The 22,518-nt window shown below is 38.6% G+C and overlaps 1 protein-coding gene across 5 annotated transcripts in view; it reads right to left on the reverse strand.

Annotated features, from left to right (window-relative positions):
- Positions 1-9: 9 nt before the first annotated feature.
- Positions 10-22,518, reverse strand: part of PCNX4 (pecanex 4) — a 30,758-nt gene continuing 8,249 nt past the window's right edge. For 2 of the 5 annotated variants that reach the window (XM_058162942.1, XM_058162941.1), the window contains exons 2-12: positions 19,565-20,292; positions 19,199-19,375; positions 17,193-17,704; positions 16,042-16,142; positions 14,962-15,084; positions 13,162-13,525; positions 11,608-11,711; positions 4,984-6,035; positions 4,764-4,829; positions 1,950-2,136; positions 10-275 (exon numbers count right to left, since the gene is read on the reverse strand). In XM_058162942.1, the coding sequence (XP_058018925.1) occupies positions 24-275; positions 1,950-2,136; positions 4,764-4,829; positions 4,984-6,035; positions 11,608-11,711; positions 13,162-13,525; positions 14,962-15,084; positions 16,042-16,142; positions 17,193-17,704; positions 19,199-19,375; positions 19,565-20,256 (3,630 nt within the window). In that variant the 5' untranslated portion in view covers positions 20,257-20,292 and the 3' untranslated portion in view covers positions 10-23. The remainder of the gene's footprint in view (positions 276-1,949; positions 2,137-4,763; positions 4,830-4,983; positions 6,036-11,607; positions 11,712-13,161; positions 13,526-14,961; positions 15,085-16,041; positions 16,143-17,192; positions 17,705-19,198; positions 19,376-19,564; positions 20,293-22,518) is intronic. The other 3 variants (XM_058162943.1, XM_058162945.1, XM_058162944.1) reach the window with 3 other exon arrangements.

The raw sequence follows: 22,518 nt of genomic DNA on the forward strand, positions 1-22,518 counted from the left end.
ATGAAGTGGTTTCATTCTGGGAACTACAAGAAAGTCAGATGAAGAGGTTCGGAGGTATAAACAGGATAGCCAAGGGGAGGATCTGCTGCTTGTATGGTCAGGTTCCTCAGGAGTACGGGGTGTGCTTGGATGCTGTAGCGTTCCTCATCATCATTTGTGGCATATAGCAGCTCCCAGGAGAGGTTCCCCCATTGTCCTCTGACAGCTTCATCATTCAGTTTTCCCACTTGTACTAGGAATTCCTGAAGCGTGAGTATCCTGCCAGTATAAACTCCCTGGAAAATAAAGATAAGTACAAAAAGTCACCTTATCTTTGAACACTGCAGAGAAGTCAGATTTTATTTTTTTTCAGTAAGAAAAATCCGGGCCATGGATATTATGAAATAACAAGATCAAGATATGGTTGGTCTAGATCCACAGAAAATATAACCAATTTAAATTGCGTTTCTTTTAATGTATGAGTTGATGGAAAAACACCCTGAATTCCACCCAGTACAATTCAGCACTCAGTTGATGCTTCTATTAAAAAAACAGTCATCTAGTGACACCTTGGATGTGTGTTTTCTAGGTCACAGTACAGAGTAGTCCTTGACTTACAACAGTTTGCTTAGTGACCATTCAAAGTTACAACAGCACTGAAAAAATGATTTAACGACCATTTTTCACACGCATTGCAGCATCCCCATGATAAACATGATAAAAATTCACATGCTTAGTTCATATTTATGACCGTTGCTATGTCCCAAGGTCATGTGATCATCTTTTGTGACCTGACAAGCAAAATCAATGGGGAAGCCAGATTCACTTAACAACTGTGTTACTAATTTAACAACAGCAGTGTTTCTCTTAACAAATGTGGCAGGAAAAGTTGTAAAATGGGGCAAAATTCACTTAACAAATTTCTCACTTAGCAGCATAAATTTTGGGCTCAATTGTGGTCATAAGTTGAGGACTACCTGTATTGCATCCCCTTGGAAATCTGCATGGCTCCTACCCTGATGATGTTCTAAAAGGCACTAAAACTGGGTATTGTCTAAGTCTTCAGTAGGGAAGCTGGTGAGCCTCTGTAAGATTTTGTGTTACTCTTCAAACTTTTTTCCCCTTTGGATGCATACCTACTATGTCAGTCATTTTATTCTTTGCTCTCAAATTATTGTTACATGCTTTTATCAAAGAGATAATCAGTCTGAAGCTCCAGACCACACACAGAAATGGGGCACCCTACAGATCTCTAAAAATGGTTATCAAGTTGTAATTTTAATTATGTCATGATCCCACTTTAAAAAATAAAATACAAAAATACATCTCTCCAAAATACAAAGTCCTCAGCCAAGAAAAAAAATGTGCATCTCTCTTTTAAAAGATCAAGTACAGGAATTGACTGGAAAATATTCATACAATGAAACCTTAAACCCTAAAAAGGCATCTAAAACATAATATATTTTCTGAAATCAAAGCAAGTGGATATCAACTACAAAGACAAATTTGGAAGACAAATTCCAAAGTTTGGAAGACAAATTCCAAAGTCTGGAAGTGACACAAAAGTACAGGTTTTCTCTAACAGGATTCCCACTGGAAGGAATGTCACAATCAGCTGTGGATATCTTAATTACTAGATAAATGTTTAATGAAACAGGTCTTAAACTGTTTTGTTAAGGCACTGATATTAATAAACTAATTTTTTGCAGACTTTTCCAGAAACAAATTCTTCATTAATATTTAGCTTTGCCATCTAAATCCATAATTAAAACATTAATTAATAAACTGTGCCACCGTTCCCTGAAGGCTTCCTTGTGCTATACTAATACAAGGGCTAGGATCACAACACCAGCTTGACAATTACTTGACAAAGAACAAAAGAAAACATACGTAAGTATTGCCATTAAATTTAAGAATGGAATAAGTGGCATATTAGTGAAAAATCCACTTAAAAGTTAGGAATCTCTTACCATATTTGGGTCATGCCCCAAAGAAAAAAGGTACGGCATTTCTTGTAAAACAGCTTGTGGCCATTCCTTTTCGGACACTAAACCAATATACCAGTCATTTTCATATTCTTCAAGGTAGTTTAGCAGCTCTTGAAAGTCTTCAACTGGACCCAGGCTTGCTTTATCAACCATAAGCTTCACTGTATATCTGATAAATACACAACACAAAGAAATATATAACGAAAAAAATGAGAATAATTCTAGAGATAGAGGAGAATAGCCGCTGTAACAATATATAAGTGGTTGCCAGACCTACAGTATTAGGTTTAGCTACCAACTTGATAGATAATTCATCAATCTGACAGATAACATCTCTATCTTACTGGTATATGTTTCGGAGCATACATTGCAAGCATTATGAAGGCAGTCATACAGCCTCCAATCTATTACTCAGTTAATTCAAATCCAATTTCTCAATATTAAGATCATAACTTCCCAAGAATTCCTATTTTTAGTCTTATAATGATAAATGTTTGTCTTTATTTGGCCAGTAATTTCAAATGCTGATAACTTCAGACTAAGCTAGAATCAGATTTGTTGATTTGCCTTTAGCAAATTGAAGGTACAGAGGTTTGTAAATTATAGCGCATGGATTAGCATGATATGGAAGCTCACTAATTACAGCTTAGCTGACTGCCATAACTTAGTGCAATATGTGAATCAGATATCCTTCTAATATGTTGACTTAGCTCTACATTTTCATTAAGCATTTATCAGGCAGCACATATTCATCTGGTTGGGCATGGCATCTTATTTGCTAATCAAAGCAAAATTTAAAATTGCTTTGAACATGAACAATTTTCTAGCAATTTCACACCGAAAAGACATCTCAACAATTCCTCTGTCATTGAACACTTGCACAAAGTGAATGTTGTCAGGAGGTACATACATCTACCATTATTTCAAACCAAGTGGTCTGGACAGCAATAGCCTCTGGAGTAGATGAGTAAAGCAGTCAATTGCCAAGTGATTCTTGCGCATAATTTAAAAGTTATATTTTATAATCTTTCGTTGAATTTCACTGGGCAAACAATCCACATCTATGCATCTGCTGATGTTTATATATTGCACTGGGTGTCACATAACACAATGATCTGCCTCCTAACTGTGTTTGTGCATAAGAAACGACTTGACTCTTATGCAATACATTTATTTTCTTGCCACAAGAATATAAGAAAGCTTTGTCACTGAGAATTTCAGGAACACATTAGTGAGATTTCATTACAAAGCAATAGCACTTCTGCTACAGTATTATAAAAATGAATCCCTTAGAGTAGTTATTTTAAAAATTCACCAATACTATTTTTAGTATGTGATACTGCTCTCTCTCCTGTTCTGAAGTTTTTGAGAGTTTACTTTCTTTGACTTAATGAACAATAGCATTTTCAGAATGCCCCTTTCTATTCTACCTGTAGGGCTTTTACAAAGAATATGTACCTGAAATACTACACCGTCCATCCCACAAGGCTGCTGTATTAAAAAGTACATCCTTCAAAATCAAAATCTTGCCTGGGAGACTTTATTAGCACAGAAATGCTATGTATACACATGGACACTTTTTGGGATGTGCCTTCTCATCTTTACCCCTTTGGCCTCTGACAAACTAACAGGGACAGCTTCAGACCATGATTCAGAAACACCTCGCTCCCAAATCATATGTAGGATATATGTTTCTTCAGCTGGCATGATCTAGCTGGCCTTGCCTAGGCTTAGATGCTTACCAGGGATGAGAATGATTTTGATTAGCATGTGGATGGGGGACATCCAAGAATACTAGGAGTGAGAAACTGTAAATGGCATAGTTGTGTCCATGAAGGCACTGAGAGACAAATTTGACTTGTGTTGCTTTTATATGACTATATATATAACGCACATATTTGTTTTATAGCCAGAATATTATTCGTATCTTAAATTAGAATAATATTTATATTCAGAATATTTGTATCCAGAATATTATTCATATTTTAGACTTAGAATAACTACTTTGTCACTTTAAATGTACACTAATCGGCATACATTAAAATGAAATTTTGTTGCATACAGCTCTCAAAGGGTCACCACCTCCAATATACACAACATAAGAAACCCTTCCATACTTCCACCTCTCACAATACTAGACAACACAGTATCAACAGTAGAAACCTTCAAATTTCTAGGTTCTATCATATCGCAAGATCTAAAATGGACAGCTAACATCAAAAACATCATTAAAAAAGGACAACAAAGAATGTTCTTTCTGCGCCAACTCAGTAAGCTCAAACTGCCCAAGGAGCTGCTGATTCAGTTCTACAGAGGAATTATTGAGTCTGTCATTTGCACCTCTATAACTGTCTGGTTCGGTTCTGCAACCCAACAAGAAAAACACAGACTTCAGAGGATAATTAGAACTGCAGAAAAAATAATTGCTACCAACCTGCCTTCCATTGAGGACCTGTATACTGCACGAATCAAGAGGGCCGTGAAAATATTTACAGACCCCTCGCATCCTGGACATAAACTGTTTCAACTCCTACCCTCAAAACGACGCTATAGAGCACTGCACACCAGAACAACTAGACACAAGAACAGTTTTTTCCCGAAGGCCATCACTCTGCTAAACAAATAATTCCATCAACACTGTCAAACTATTTACTGAATCTGCACTACTATTAATCTTCTCATAGTTCCCATCACCAATCTCTTTCCATTTATGACTGTATGACTATAACTTGTTGCTGGCAATCCTTATGATTTATATTGATATATTGACCATCAATTGTGTTGTAAATGTTGTACCTTGATGAACGTATCTTTTCTTGAGAGCATATGCACCAAGACAAATTCTTTGTGTGTCCAATCACACTTGGCCAATAAAAAAAATAAAAATAAAAAAAATAAACATGACAAAATAAATAAATAAATATTATATATATATACTCACATATATTATGTGACAAACAGAAACAACACAGTCTAGTTCAAATGTATACACATACATGGCAAAAAAATTAATTACCTGAATGTTTTTAGTGTTAATTGATATAACTCTTGTTTTCCTATTAACCAGTCCAAACAGATTGACCATGGAAGGTTTCCATTGTAGGCTCTGAAAATATGACCAGGAGAAACAATAGTATCATCTAATCCAAACATTGCAATATAACAGGATAAGGCACTCTGGACATACAAATCCTTCAAAGCAGTGTCTTTAAAAAGATCTTTGAGTAAATTCGAAGGATTTTCTTTCAAATGAAATAGGTCTAGCTGGCCAAGTAAAAAATGATACCACTCTATTGGAAACTTCTGCTTCATCTGATTTAATTTGGCAGCTGATAATGGTGCAGTTCTCCATTCTTCAGGAATGCTTAACAACTCAGAATAGAAGTTACTGAATTTAATAGGGGATGAACCCATATTTCCCCAGTGTTTTCCAACATCTACAACAGGAAGACCAAGAACAACAGTTTTATAGAGTTTATTCACACTGGCTACTTCAAGTACTTCATCATTTGTGGTATGTATTTCTACTGAGCCTGGAAGAGAATAGAAAGGTCTTGGGGAACCATCTTGTGGTACTGGGACATTTGTTTTTAATGTTTTTTTGCTAGGTTCATCATCAAAGAGATTGCTGTCATCAGTCCACTCTTCTGTAGATTCCACACTGAGTCCATCTTCATCTTTCCATGAATCTGGTCTTTCTACTGCCTTATTTAAAACTTCAGACGGTCCTGCTGAAGAATACTCCTGTTGTGGTTTAGATATCTTTTCAAGAGGTCTAGGTGTTTTTGATTTCTTATAACAATACTGGATTAGCATCCATAAGAGTACTTTTAGGAAGTCTTCTTTCAACTGCTTCCGATTTTCAGGGGAATCAATTATTCCAGATAAGGTATTTCTGGCATCTGAGTAGAGTTTTACAGGAAGAACAGCACAAGGTGTTAAAATATTTCCAAAATGAGGGTTGAAGGAGAACATCTTATGTTCCTGATGTTCAAAGGCCGTCGCAAAGATATCATCAACTCTGTGAGCTTCAGCAGTATGACAGGAGGTTTCCTGCAACTCTAAACCCTGGATTAAAAGGGAAAAAAACACACCAACACCCAAGATGTTTCAAATACTTTTATAGACACCTAGCAGCACAATGCTTCAGATATAGGTTGAATGCATACCAATTTACTGACCCATACCAAATCATAATGTTGAGGATAATACTATTTACAACACTTCTTGATTTGGTTAGTAAAACAATCTGGAATTAGAAGAATGAAAACAACGTGGAAGAAGAGGGAGGAGAAAAGATCATCAATGCTAACCATATAAACCAGGGGTGTCAAACTCGTGTCGTCATGGTGGCATCACGTGATATATCGAGACTTTTTCCCCGTTTGCTAAACCGGGCATGGGTGTGGACAATGCATGACACATTCGGCCCATGGGCGGCAAGTTTGACATAATATAAGCCATATTAAAACATGATGCTCCTTTTCTATTTCTTTCTTTGTTTCCCATTTAAACCCAGAGCAAGGGTTTAGATTTGTACTATGATTATCACATGGTGATACCTAAGGTGGTGCATAATTTAAAAACAATTAAAAAAAAGCATTCCAACCTTGTACAAAAACAGTTCCTCTGTGCTAGTGATTAAAATCGTCCAACCTTTTTAGGATTTGGTTTAAACTTGCAAAAAGGTGCCGCTGTTCTACGGAATTTGCTTAGAATTAAAAATAAAGTGAAGTTTAAATGATACTTAATCATTTTCAGAGTGTGTACAACTTTACAAAATACCTCAGTATCAACTTACACGGGACAATTATGAGAATCTTTAATGTTAGATAATATTCTTGCTTTTGTTACCCGAGATGACTTTCAAGATGCGTTTGATTAATTGTATCTGTGACATTTTTACTAGAGAAATGGAATTAAAAGTGCTAAAAACAAACAATGACATTTTGTAATTAGCCCCATATCCAATTCCTTCATTTTATATAACACAGAAGGAAAGTCAAGCTGGAAGTAGTGGAGAAGGAAAAATAAAAAAAATTCCCCCCCCTCTTTTTTATCTTGCTTTCCTCCATTTCTCCAAGTCCTTACTCGTTCCCCGGATGGTCAGGATCCTCAGGGCTTGGGTCTTCGACTGATGTTGTGCAATGCCCGGTCCATGGCTAATAAGGCTCCCTTGATTTGTGATCTTATTCAGAGGGAGTCCGCGGACTTTGCGGGCATTACGGAGACCTGGTTGGGCACAGAGGGGGGTGTACCCCTGGTTGAGCTGTGCCCTCCAGGTTTCCATGCATTCCATCAGCCGAGGGCCCAAGGTAGGGGTGGGGGGGTGGCGGTTGTGATTAAAGAGAGCCTAGAGCCGAGGGAGTCCACTGTGCCTCAGATAGCTGGTTGTGAATCCCTCCTTGTGAAGTGGGGCCATAGGAATCAGATGGGTCTGTTGATCGCGTACCTGGCTCCTTGCTGCGTGACTACAGCCCTGCCTAAGCTACTAGAGGTGCTTGCCGGGATGGCGGTTGAGATCCCCAGACTTTTGGTCATGGGGGATTTCAACTTGCCATCGGCCGGCTTGTCATCAACGGTGGTTCAGGAGTTCCAGGCTTCCATGACGGCCTTGGACCTGGTTCAAGTAAATGATGGCCCTACACATACTGGGGGAGGCGCACTAGACTTGATTTTTATCTCTGGACAATGGTTTAATGATCTGGAATTAGGAGATTTAGTGATGGAACCGGTGTCATGGTCAGATCATTTTCTCCTTCGCCTAGACTTTCGGACCGCTGCTCACCACTGCAGGGAGACGGAGCCAATGCGTTGGTTCCGTCCCAGGCGCCTGATAGACCCTGAGAGGTTCCGGACGGAGCTTGGGCCGTTTCCCGAGGATCTTGCCCACGGCACAGCTGAAGAACTAGTTGCGGCCTGGGAACGGGCCGCGGCTGGGGCTCTGGACCATGTCGTGCCTTTGCGGCCTCTGACCCAGCGTAGATTCAATTGGCTCCTTGGTTTTCCGACGAGCTGAGGGAGATGAAACGCAAGAGAAAACGCCTAGAGAGCACCTGGAGGTCTAGCCGTTCCGAGGCTGATTGGACACTAGTGAGGTCTTTTACTAAGACCTACCTAGTGGCAATGAGGGAGGCGAAACGTTCTTACGTTTCCACCCTCATTGCATCGGCAGATAACCGCCCGGCCGCCTTGTTTCGGGTGGCCCGTTCCCTCCTTCATCAGGAGGGACGGGATGACCCCTTACAGGGATGTGCTGAGGAGTTTAACAGTTATCTATACGATAAAATCGTTCAGCTTCGGGATAGTCTGGACCAAAATTGCGATGTTCCAGGCGAGATGACGGAGTCGTGTCTTGTTGAGGTTGTTTGGGATGAGTTTGATTCTGTGGCTCTCGAGGATGTGGACAGGCTGCTGGGGAGGTTACATGCAACTACATGTTTACTGGACCCGTGTCCCTCCTGGTTAGTACTGGCTACTCAGGAGGTGACACGAGGCTGGCTCCGGGGAATTATAAATGCTTCATTGATGGAAGGGGTTTTCCCCGCTGCCTTGAAAGAGGCGGTGGTGAGACCCCTCCTCAAGAAGCCCTCCCTGGACCCAGCTATTTTGGGGAATTACCGTCCAGTCTCCAACCTTCGCTTTGTCGCGAAGGTTGTAGAGAGTGTAGTTGCATGGCAGCTTCCCCAGTACCTGGATGAAGCTATCTATCTAGACCCATTCCAGTCCGGCTTCCGGCCCGGTCATAGTACGGAGACAGCTTTGGTCGCGTTGGTGGATGACCTCTGGAGGGCCAGGGATAGGGGTTGTTCCTCTGCCCTGGTCCTATTAGATCTCTCAGCGGCTTTCGATACCATCGACCATGGTATCTTGCTGCACCGGTTGGAGAGTTTGGGAGTGGGAGGCACCGTTTATCGGTGGTTCTCCTCCTATCTCTCTGACCAGTCACAGATGGTGTTGACAGGGGGGCAGAGATCGTCCGCGAGGCGCCTTACGTGTGGGGTGCCTCAGGGGTCGATTCTCTCACCTCTCCTGTTCAACATCTATATGAAGCCGCTGGGTGAGGTCATCAATGGTTTCGGGGTGAGTTACCATCTGTACACTGATGACACTCAGCTGTACTTTTCCACCCCGGACCACCCCAATGAAGCCGTCGAAGTGCTGTCCCGGTGCTTGGAAGCCGTACGGGTCTGGATGGGGAGAAACAGACTCAAGCTCAATCCCTCCAAGACGGAGTGGCTGTGGATGCCGGCACCCCAGTACAGTCAGCTGCAACCGCGGCTGACTGTTGGGGGCGAGTTATTGGCCCCAATGGAAAGGGTGCACAACTTGGGTGTCCTCCTGGATGGGCGGCTGTCGTTCGATGATCATCTGGCGGCCTTCTCCAGGAGGGCCTTTTACCAAGTACGCTTGGTCCGCCAGTTGCGCCCCTTCCTTGACCGGGATGCCTTATGCACGGTCACTCACGCTCTGGTTACATCTCGTTTGGACTATTGCAATGCTCTCTACATGGGGCTCCCCTTGAAGTGCACCCGGAGGCTGCAGCTAGTCCAGAATGCAGCTGCGCGGGTAGTAACGGGAGCCACTCGTTGCTCCCATGTAACACCACTACTACGCAGTCTGCACTGGCTTCCTGTGGTCTTTAGGGTGCGCTTTAAGATTTTGGTTACCACCTTTAAAGCGCTCTATGGCTTAGGGCCCGGGTACTTACGGGACCGCCTGCTGTCACCTCATGCCTCCCACCGACCCGTACGCTCACACAGAGAGGGTCTTCTCAGGGTGCCGTCCGCCAAACAATGTCGGCTGGCGGCCCCCAGGGGCAGGGCCTTCTCTGTGGGAGCTCCTACGCTTTGGAACGAACTTCCCCCTGGTTTACGCCAAGCGCCTGATCTTCGGACGTTTCGCTGTGAGCTGAAAACGCATTTATTTATCCAAGAGGGACTGGACTAAAAGTTTAAAAAGTTTTATTTAATTTTAACTGGGGTTAATTATTAATTTTAGGTAATGGGGTTTGATCATTTTAATTGTAATTTTAAATTTTGGCCTATTTAAATAAGTTTTTTAATTAGTTTTTATTGTGTATGATTTCTGTATTTTTATCTGGCTGTAAACCGCCCTGAGTCCTTTGGGAGATAGGGCGGTATAAAAATTTGATTAAATAAATAAATAAATAAGTAAAGGTTAGATAATAGTACAAAGGTTATTAAATAAGAATTTTCTTACCCTACACAAAGAAGTCAGAAATTGCAGAATTAGTTTGTACCCCTAAACTAAATCTATTATCCTTTACTTTCTAAGAATAAAAATATACCACAATTCTATATTATTATATAGTACCAACAATTAAAAGTATAGATGAGCGGTGGAATATAGTGATAATTGCTAGATAGGCAATTGTAACCACATCATAGCTATAAAGTGTTACCAGACTGGAATGATTGGAGCATAAGAGAATATTCAGACAGGAATTCTTTCGTAGCTATGAAGCACATTGGACCAGTTACTTTCTCAGAAATTCCTCTTTGTGATTATTACAGATAAAGTGAGAAAGCAACAAGTATTTGGAGGAAGGAACAATAAAAGTGTAAAAGACTGCAGCATGGAGTATTATGATTGGTTATAATGCCAGGGAATTTCTAGGAGCCTGGCATTCTGACAAATCAGCCATCAATAGACACATAGACACTAACTATATCTTTAGACTATGCAAAAGAGACAATCAACCAGACTCCAGCACCTCTCCACCAGTAATCAGCACTCAGATCAGCATAGATTAACTCCAAGGTTTATTTCAAACCAACAATCAAATAAGCAATATCCCAATTAAGGAACTGCCAAAGAGCCATCAGTTATCAAAGAATCTCTACGATCACTCCCACCCACACAGAAAGGCAGACCAGAATGTAAACTGATAGCAAATAGCTTTCCTTACTAGCACTGATGATGTTACCTAGTTAGGGTAATGAAACGTCTGCAAGAAAACAAGGAAGCTGAGAGACCACCAAGGACCCCTCAGTATTATGATTAACTTTCATCCATGTATCCAAGCTCTTACTGCATGGGTGTCAAACTCCCCATGTCACATTACCATCACGTGACGTATTGTGATGCAGAACTAGGGTTGGTGTGGCCTGCAATGACGCATCCGGCCGGGTGGGTCACCAGTTTGACACCTCTGTCTTACTCGATACCCTCTCCCACCACCCCATCTGTATTTGTTTGGTATACTTTATTTGATGGAAGACCACAAATAGAATAACAGAGTTGGAAGGGACTTTGGAAGGCTTCTAGTCCAACCCTCGGCTTTTTGTTTTGGTATACTATTGTTCTCTAACTCAATGGTGACACAAATTTGGCTAGTTTCTAAACATGACATTTGAGAGAATAATAGGGTATTGTATATGTAGTCAGAAAATACAACAACCTCTTAAATAGAAACTAGCGAAAACGGCTGTTGTTTTTGACTTAACAGAAAATTAAACTGATTTTAAGTGAATCAAATAAGCTTTTATTTTCAACTCTTTTCAGTTATATTAGAAAGCTAGTTCATATACATGTTGTACTATTAAGAAGTATGGTGATTTCTACTAATATGTAAAGGAACTACAGCAAAACAACACATGCTTTTAATGCTACTTGCCTTGATATTGAGACAACAGTAAGTATAGCCTCTTTCTAAAACAAGGATCCATATTAATCTGTCTTGAAATCGGCACAAATAGTGGGATCCAGATGAACAGAAACCTTTGGAAACAAGAATCCCCAAATATGGATTAGCTTTTACTCAAGGATATTTTGATATACACTGTCCACATCTTAATAAAAATTGATTATATAATGTAATAACACAAGTTGGAAAAGTGGTATATGAACAAACTAGACTGCATTATGGATTCAGTTTAAAATCACTATGTGAAGCTTATTATAGATATGAATTCTAGATACATGGCTAGAAGAGCTTGCATTTTTTCAGGTATTTTACTGCTTAGAAATTGTAATAAATGTGATAGTTTTATAACAGAAATAGAACCTTATAATGATAAAAACGCTATTCCTGAAATATCTCAGTGACAAAAGAATTAGTTAAAATTTTGATAACTATATCATTTTCAGGCATTTCTGCTGGAATTTAATACAGTTTTGCAATTTTCTGCAAAATATTAATTACAAATATATATTAAAGTAAAAACCCACTATTGTGTTTAATATAATGTTACATTAATTTCTTCTTTGATATACCTGTAGTCATTATTATTAAATTTATTTGTCACTCATCTCACAATCTGAAGCAACTGAATGGCTGAGGGATATATCAGTCATTAGTAAATTTCCAATCATGCCCAAACTATCACAGCTGAAAATCTTGAGTTTCAGAATAGCCTAAAAATGAATTCAAGAAACCTGCCTTTATGTCATTAAAATTAAATAGCCTTTTTAGGACTGCTGAGCAAAAAGAGTGCATTCACTTTGATATTGAAATTTCACTCAGATTATTATAGCAGCAAATAATTTCCTACACAGGGGTGGGACTCAGCCGGTTCGGACTGGTTCGGGAGAACCGGATGTTAATTTTAATCTGGTTCGCCGAACGGGTTGTTCTAAGGACTGGCTGACCCCGCCCCTCCCAGGAGTCTCCACGTGGCCCATTTTGGATGCCAGATTAAGTGCAATGTGCGCGTGGAGGCCCTGGGAGGGCAAAAAACGGGCTGACTGGAAGTACCAGAAATTCGGAAACAGGCCCATTTCTGGCCTCTGGAGCCTGGGGAAAGCTGTTTTCACCCTCCTGGAACCTCCAGGAAAGCCTCTGGAGCCTGGGGAGGGTGAAAAACGGGCTGACTAGAAGTACCAGAAGACTAGAAGTACCAGAAGTCAGGAAACGGGCCCATTTCCAGCATCCAGAGGGCTTCCGGTACCCAGGGGAGGCAGTCTTCGCCCTCCCCAGGCTTGAGGAATGCCTCCTGCAGGACGCCAAGTCGGCCACGCCTCCATGGCCACACCCACCCAGCAACCAATCAGCTAACTGGTTGCTGAAATTTCTCAATCCCACCCCTGTTCCTACATCTATGAGATTATCATACAAGAGCCTGTAAATCAGTCCTGCTGTGTCTAGAAACTTGCAGCAGATTCCTTTGCAGTTGAGGGCAAGTTCATGGATACTTGATCAGCTGGTCTCATGAGCCAAGTTTTAACTTACCTAACCTGCCTGTTGAGAATGCTGACTGCAATGCTGTCCTTAAACTTGGAATCATCTGTTGATAATATACAGCATCAGGACCTATGCAGGCCATCATGCCCACAGGTCCTGGCCAGCTTCGGACTGGTCTTGGAAAGCCTATCAAAAATATTGGGAGACTAAAAAGTGATAGCAAGGGAGAAGAAAGCAATGAAGAGAGCACTATAATGGCCAATACAATTGGAAAGAAAGCAATGTTCAGTGTAATCAGAGTAGCTGTGGATTTCCGGCGTTGTTTTTTTTCTGTCCACGATGTCAAGAGAACAGTAATGGCAAATTGCAATTTTGAAACAAATTGAAACAGCCGACTCCGAATAATTCCAACCTAATAAGAGAGAAATAGCAATAATGTATTTCCTTCATTTATATGCTTCTTCATGGGATTTCATTTTTCTAAAGCATTTGGAGTATTCATGAAAGACCCTGAACTTTTATTAGTAAAGCAGACTCAAGTTTTCTGAACTTCAATTGAAGAATCTGAATTGATTTTGAAGGAAAGGTAGAAAGAGGAAATTAACTTTGCCAATAGAGAATGATGTGAGGCTGCTTTTGAAAAACCAGAAGGCTTTTCCCAGATTAACTGAAGTAGGCAAATCGGAATGTATGCCAGATGTCAGAGTTTAATTAAGATCTGAATGGTCATACTCTAAAATTTGACCAAAACTGTATCAGTTATGCACACCTACATGAATCTGCGCAATTTCAAAAATAATCTATTGGAGGCCTTGCTCAAGTGATTATGAAGAACAGGATAGTTTCACTGATACCAGAATAATTACAAATATATTGAACTATTCAAGCCTTGTCACTGAGTGGCAGATTTATTTTTCTCAGCAACAACTTAAAATTTTACTATTTCACGTTTATTTCAAATCTGAATGAAGTTCAACATCATACTAATGTCTTTTGGCTAGTGCAATAAGATTTGTTCTTCCTTTCTATCCCTATAACCTGCAGTGTGAGGTCAAAGTCTGTTCCAGAGAAGACTAAATTATTTTGGATACTAGACGAAAATCATCTATCATCCAATTTAGCCAACAAAATCTACATTTGCTAATGAAATAATTAGAATAACAGAGTTGGAAGAGACCTTGGAGGTCTTTTGGTCCACCCCCCTGCTCAAGCAGGAAAACCTATACAGGTAGTCCTCAACTTACAATAGCTCATTTAGTAACCATTTGAAGTTACAATGGCACTAAAAATAGCGACTTATGATCATTTTTCACACTTATGACCGTTGCAGTATCCCCATGGTTATGTGATTTACATTCAATGCTTGACAACTGACTCATATTTACGATGGTTGCAGTCATAAGTCATGTGATCCCCTTTTACAACTTTCTGACAAGCAAAGTCATGGGGAAACCAAATTCACTTAACAACCATGTTACTAATTTAACAACTGCAGTGATTCACTTAACAAACGTGACAAGAAAAATCGTAAAACGGGGCAAAACTCACTTAGCAAATTTCTCACTTAGCAACATAAATTTTGGGCTCAATTGTAGTTGTAAGTTGAGAACTACCTGTACCATTTCAGACAAATGGTTTTCCAATCTCTTGTTACAAACCTCCAGTGTTGGAGCACCCACAACTTCTGTAGGCAACTCTTATTAATGGACTGCATTCCACTGTTGTATTTTTTTTAAAAAATAGACTTTTTTATCCGGTAAGTGTAGTTCCCTATCACTTTGGTTCGAGTTTGTTTCTCAAATGGGGATTCAACCTACATAAGTAAAATGATAAATAAAGGCATTTTACCAGCAAGAGTCTAATTCCTGTATCAATGCTTTTGTTCCACCAGAGATCAGTAGGGAACACCAGCAACTGCACTGCAGACACTACCACCATATCCAACAGAGCATGCTCCGTATCTTGCCACACCTAAAACAAGTATTTTCATCATACAGATATAAGATACACTTTACATGACTGATCAAGCTCATTGTTCTGTTTTATCAGAACAATAAAACAATATTGCCTAAAACCTACCGGCCTCTCCACGATCTTGCATCCCAAGCAAGTCCAGGCATCAAAGCAAACAATGGAATATGTGTATGCTAATTGCAACCACCTGCCATTTCCTCATTAATTTTGGTTGTGAGAAGCCAGCAGTGGTAGTCAAAAATGACAATCAAATGGCCGCAAGATGCTACAACCCTCATAATTGCGAGCTTGTTGCTGAACCACCCAAATTGCGAACACATGACTGAGGGGACACTGTGATGGCCATGTCTTTGAGCCCTGGCTGTAAGCCTACTTGCTTAACACTGTTGTAACTTTGAACTGTTTCTGAACAAATGTTCATTAACTGAAGGGTACCTGTATGCTTTTAAATTTCCCCATCTAACTAACAGCCATTAAAATCATAGGTGGTTTCCCTAGGCAAATACTAATTAGGATGACCCTTTCTAGAATTCAAATTCAGCCAGGTTTCACCTATGTGTGGCTGCTTGCTGTGGTATGCATCTGAATTAAAACAGTAATTCGCTGAGTATAATGAGTTTTGGTTGTTAATGGAATATTATTGTATCAATATTTACCAAATCCTAAGATTCTATACATAATCATTCTAAAAACATATCCTTACTTTTGTATTAGTGTCAGAGGCCAAAAAGTGCCATGTTTGAGCAATGCTATCCAAAACCCTTTAACTAGAGATATCTAAATTTAATACTGGTCCTAATTTACACACAAAAAATTCTCTACAATTTCGATTTCATGGGATCAAGTACTGATTTCTAATTAGAATGAGTTCTTGTCTTTTATTTAATAGGTTCAGTGGTTACATTGCAAGATATTGGGTTATCTTATAAAAAGCATAAAATACTTGAAATTTACCATTCTAAAGCTTCTTGAAAATCCAATGGAAATATATATGGATGAAAGATGATGTAGAGAATTGTCTATGGAAAGAAATGCTATCATAGCAAACGGTGAAACTGAAATTATAAAAGAAAAAGACACAAGAATGTTTTTCTTATACAAAGAACTATGTATAAAACCTTCAACTGCATAAATAGCTCTATTCAGTTTTTGTATGATCCTCTGATTTTTATTTTGTTTCTGATTTCTCTTTCAAATTCTTTGGCAAGGTAAAAAGGGAAGCAACGACTAAATAATTTATAAAGTTTTCTCATGTTCTTTTTTTTTTATACAAATGTCACTTATTGAGAGAACAGTGGAATATGTATAAATGGCCAAATAAATAAAAGTGATGCTCTCTAGTGTTTGTAATGTAGTATTTTGGAAAATGGAATACTGAAAATTTTTTCTGGCATGTAGAATTCTAAAGTGTTGTGAGAGGACTTTGCAGAAATCAGATGTCTCATAATCATTTCAGTACTTGGATCTTTAATTTCAGAAAGCAGTACTGAGTCACAATATAAATGTAATATCTAAATTATCAAATCAAATAAATTTTAGCTTCAAACCTGATACAACATCAAACGGTTATTCTATCACTAACTTTTGAAAAGTGGTAGATTGAGGAAACCAGAACATTTTAGGAATTGAACAATATATTGTTACATATTTGGTAACAATTTTTCCTTTCATGGTTAATGAATGAGAAGTCAGATGATCTAACATATTTCAAACAATGTTGTATTTTTGCATGAACTATAATACTAGCATTGTCTAATGGCCAATAATTCCCAGAATTTACCTCAGAATTTACATCTTCTATTTGCATATGATAAATCCTGGGTGTATAACCCGTTCATCCCCCCCAAAAATCAAAGTTTGTAGGCAAACCTTCAATCTTTCCTAGGCTAATAACCACTTTTAATTTTAGATTAAAATTAAAACTATTAAATTTTAAGGTGGGAGAAGAAATCAATTTCAGAAACTAAAGTTTGGAAACAAGCTTTTACTCAGTTTCTGATCTGATCACCACCACCTTCCCCTTGCTCTAAACCTATTTCATAATTTCACAAGATGCATTTTACTTTTTGTGTACTTATATAAAAGAAGAAACTGAGATTTCTTACCTAAAGTGAGTAAAATCTTTCTTAACATACCAATTTTCTTGAGGTTCTTTTCTTTCCTTCCGGATACATTCATTGTCATTAGGTCTTTTGGATAAAAGGGATTTTGGAACAATCCAAACAAATACACTGTTTGAATCTCTCTGAGAATCCATAGAGCAAGAAGCAATACTATCAATATGTAACTAATAACACTTTGTAGACTAGTCTTGGAAAATGTCTGAAAACCAAGGAAGAAGTGCAATAAGCCAGCTTCCAGAAGAGCAAAAGTCAATACAATGAAATAGAACATTAATTCCTTCCACACAAATTGTGTTTTATAGGAAGACGTGTTTTTAAATTTGCTGGAAGCTAAAAAGCTGATCATAGTGTATTTGAAGGTTAATCCAATCTCATTTAGATTAAGACTTAGTATAAATCCACATCCAGTCATGAATAGAACCACACCAAGTGTGTTAGGGATGAAGTAAGATGCAATAGCTGTTCCCAAAGAAATGATAAACATTGCTAGCAGTCTGTAATAAAAAAAATTAATATATATGAAAGAAAGAATTTGTACAAATAGTTCATCTATTTTCACTAACTTTTTCCCACTTAACTAACACCCACCCCCCAGAGTCAGTCCCTGAGGGAGATTATTCGGGTTTTCTCCCGCGTAAAATTGGAAGTGTCTTGGCGATGTTTCGACGAAGTCTCATTCGTCATCTTCAGGCTTCAGCTTCGTACTTCTGGGAGCAAAATCTAGCTCCCAGAAGTACGAAGCTGAAGCCTGAAGATGACGAATGAGACTTCGTCGAAACATCGCCAAGACACTTCCAATTTTACGCGGAAGAAAACCCGAATAACCAAAGATCTACATATATATACACACACACACACACACACACACACACACACACACACCATATAATATGGTAACATCATGTTATACAGTACTAAAAATACAGATTAAGCAAAGGCCTGCAGATTTAATATGTAAAGTATTTAGAAGACATTTTAGCAGCCTACATAAAATTACACAATTGGGAAAAAAATCTATATAACTCTATCCAAACAAGAATCCAAATTACAACATCCGCAATAGAAGACTTTTCAGATTCTGCATGAACATAACCAATTCAGATGAAGTTTATACCTCCCATGATAATTGGTTTATCTGTTCAACTGTTCTATTAGGAAGTAATCTAAGTCTAGAACTCAGGACTCAAGACAAGCTAGGATACTTGCATTTAACTGAGAAGGTATAACAGGGGTGTCAAACTCGTACCATCACAGTGGCGTCACGTGACATATCGGGACTTTTCCCCCCTTTGCTAAACTGGGCAGGGGCAGGGCCAGCACGTGACATATCCGGCCCACAGCCCACGAGTTTGACACCCCTGGTATACAAGTTCTCTAACTAAATTACTTTGCTTTATACAGAATCTCAGCACCTTTAATAATATTTTGTGGAAATTTCATCGGACAAATGAACTGCTTTGTTTATTCAGGCTGCTGTTTATATAAGAGATTAAATGATTTGTATGTGTGGAGTATAACTACTGAAATCACCAGAAAATAAAATGTGGGCAATTTCACCTGATTTCACTAATGGATTATTCTGCCTCTTAATAATTATATGATTATGAACCAGGGGTGAAATCTTACCTTCCCTACCGGAAGTGTGTGCGCCATCATCAGGTCCGATTGTAGATCCTCTGCACATGCGCAGAGACTCAAAAATAGGTTACTTCCTGGTTAAAACCAGGAAGTAATGATGTCCAGGCAGGTGGATGGAACATTGCGCCGCCACCGCTACTGGTTCACCAAACTGCACAATGCCGCTACTACCGTTTTGCCTGAACCGGAGCGAATCAGTAGCATTTCACCCCTGCTATGAACTGGTCATATTCCATGAAAACTTATGCCAGAATAAATATCTTCACATTTGAGATACTACAAGGTTCTTAAATTGTTGCTAACATGCTTAACTATCTGGAAATACTGAAGTTATGCAAAATAATGTTTACCTTACATTACTTGACATAGGTGAGCCCCCTAGCCCAAGTTCCAGCACTTGTTCCATTCCCCAAAGGAAAAGTGCATCCAGTGGAGGCAGAATCCCCAAAGTCCATAAGAGAGGCAACGACAAAAATATGATGTGCATAACCTGATTGACCAACTTTAAAGCTGCAACATCAGCAAATCTAAATGGAAGTAGAATAGAATATTATTTCTAGAACGGAAATTCAATACGGCTGTGCTGACATTTCACTGTATTACAAATTTACTTTTTATTATCTATAAATAAGCCCATGTGCATCGAACAAGTCAGTTACAAAGCTAGATTGAGATCCTTTTAAGAGCACAAATCAATATTTGTATTATTTTTTTACCTATGAGCAAGATCCACTGCTATGAAGACAAAAATGTAGAATGGTCTCATAAGAGGAACAATTTCATAAGTATCCAGTGCTTGATAAGTAGCCGTCTCTGAAGCGGTATTAACAATTAAGGAATATTCTCCAATACACACTGTCAACCATCCAAATATGAAGATCACCACGGTTGTTCCAATATTATCTCCGTACAAAGAGGCAATTCTGCTGGGCAGCAAATACCAAGTTCCTAAGCCACATAGTACTCCAGCAACAAGTGAGTGAAAAAACATATTAATTATATATTTTTTGCCTGGAATAATAAATTTGATTGTCTCTAAACCTATACAGCTAGAAAACTCCCACTCATCTTCCTCTATTAGTATATTGTGGACATGTATTCTTTCTACAGGTGCAGTTTTTTGCCTGGCATACAAGTTTATTCCTTGAACAATAATAGCTGCAACAAGCATTAGTCCTCCAGAAAGTGCAGCTGTGCAATAGTCTTGCAGAACATTTAACTGATATAGAAGTGTCCCAATTCCACCTAGAATCCATGGTATCAAGAAGAGAAGAATCTGATTCAAATAGATGTAAGAAGGTGCACAGTAGCCTAACTTAAATTGAGGTCCACCCAAAATGGTCTGTGGAAATCGCTTTAACAGGAATTCTTGCTTGTGGTCATTCAATAGAGGCACATCTGGGCCCATAATTATTTTCTCAAATTTTGGCTGAATATCATTTTTCTAAAAAGGAAAGAGAACACAAAAAGAAAGAAAGCAATTTTACCAAAGGTTTACTTTTTCAAATATTGCCAATAAAGCAGTGGTTTTTTTTAGAAAACTCATGCATGCCTCACTTTAAACATCAGAGCTTCCGTTAATTCATTCTTTCAAAACCCAATGATCTCTACTATATTGCTTTGTCCTGAATCTAAGAATACAGAATAATAAAATTGGAAGGGATCTTGGCAGTCTTCTAGTCCAACCAGTTGCCTAAGCAGGAGAGCTTATATACTCTGGACAAATGGCTGTCCAATATGTTCTTAAAAAGATCTAGTGATGGAGCATCCACAACCTCTGAAGGCAAGCCATTCCATTTATTAATTGTTCTCACTGTCAGGAAATTTCTCTTTAGATTCTAGGTTGACAGTCTCTTTGCTATGTTTCCATTTTTATCTTTCCCCCATATGCTTTGCAGAGTAGATTGTTCACCCCCTCTTAGTGACAGCTATCAAATATTGGAAGACAGCTATCATGTCACCCCAATCCTCCTTTTCATTAGACTAGACATAGCCAGTTCCCACAACCATTTCTCATATGTTTTAGCCTACTTTTTCAATCTACATTATGTGTCATATATTCTCAAGAACTGCCTTTTCTGTAGCCATAAAGAAGTATCAAGATAGCTACTCAATAAAATTTATTACCTTGTTCTAGCCCTGTTTTTAATTGCCCGTTAGTAAAAAAGTGAAATGCAATTCCCAAGCTTTCTACTATAATATTTAATATGATTTATCTTATAAAACCCAGAGAAACTAGAAATGTAAGACTTTCTTAATAAATGCTCTTCGGAATACTGGTTTTCATACCATGTAACACGATAAATTTAAACCAGTATGATATTAACCTGACTCTCAAGGGAACACATACTTTTAACAATTTATCTCCCACTCCATACCTCATTCCCTGATGAATTTTCCATGGTCTGCTTGATCCAAGGATCAGCAATATGACACTCATGGACATGTAATGTGCCTTTCAAACCTTCTAGGAGGTTTACTGACCCAACAGGTTCTTGTTTCTTATCCTGATTTGTGAAGTGTGAAATGTTTGAAATTTGAAATCATCAAGCTTGAAAATAGCTGTTGTGCCTTTATTGGAAATGTTCCGGTCCTATTTTGGCCCGTTTTTGAACGGGGTTGAAATAGTATCGGAATTCTGATAAGGCTAGAACAATCTACCTGGAAATAATTGTTTCAAGATGGAGTGTTTGAAGCCCAAAATATTCCAAAATGTTTTACACATCTCTAATCCTGACTCGCTCTCCACTGCAATGCACCTTAGTATCCTGCATTAACCAATTTAATTTGTCCTGCTGATCAACTAAGAAAATCAATTTGCTCTCCCTGTCAGGAAAGCAGTTGAAAATGACTCCTTTTTCCAAAAGCAATAGCAACAAAGCTATTTTAACCTGAGCTGTTCTAACCAGCAGGAAGGGAGACTTACATGAGGACACTTTTTAAAATGTGAGTTCCTATATACATTTAAGGGTATAATGTATAGTGGCGTTGTAAACAGATCTATGTATTAAAACTCTTTAGAGGGATTAAGTGTGCCCCTGAAGCCATGATCTGGCATCTAAAAAAGTTATGTTTTCTTTCTTAAGATAAATTTTTGAATCACATTATATTGGCACAAGAAGGCTCACTAAATTTAGAGTTACTGTAATCTGGAAAGTATTCTTATTGTTAGATCAGACTACATCTATTAATATATTTTCAGTTCTTCACTCAGCCATGGACCTTACAGAATCTAACCATCCTTTATGGTGAAGATAAAGGCATTTTTGAGAAAAAGGCTGGGATATAAAATAAATATTTATCTAATAGAACAGAAAAACACCAACACGATTAACTGTCTAGGCAGCAAAATCAGTTACATATGAAATTCTTTTGTACTTATATTGAAGTAAGAAAGTGGGCTACTGGCATAGGCTTCAAAGATCATCTTCCATCTATGAGATTGGTAGCATACATCAGGATATATCTACATATGAAGGTTTGTGGAGATCTAAATATATACAGCAACTGGTCAAAACCAACTTTTTGTTTATAGCTCGCCTTATTGTTGCCAGTTAACCAGAAAATAGGAAGACGTGTGCCTCAGTGCCATTCAGATATGCAGAAAGTGTGATTCGTTGTTTTCATCACTGGCTTATACAGTGGGACATCAAACTCTACCTTAAAAGCA

The sequence above is a fragment of the Ahaetulla prasina genome, chromosome 1, assembly GCF_028640845.1.
Source record: "Ahaetulla prasina isolate Xishuangbanna chromosome 1, ASM2864084v1, whole genome shotgun sequence".
Classification (NCBI taxonomy): Eukaryota; Metazoa; Chordata; class Lepidosauria; order Squamata; family Colubridae; genus Ahaetulla; species Ahaetulla prasina.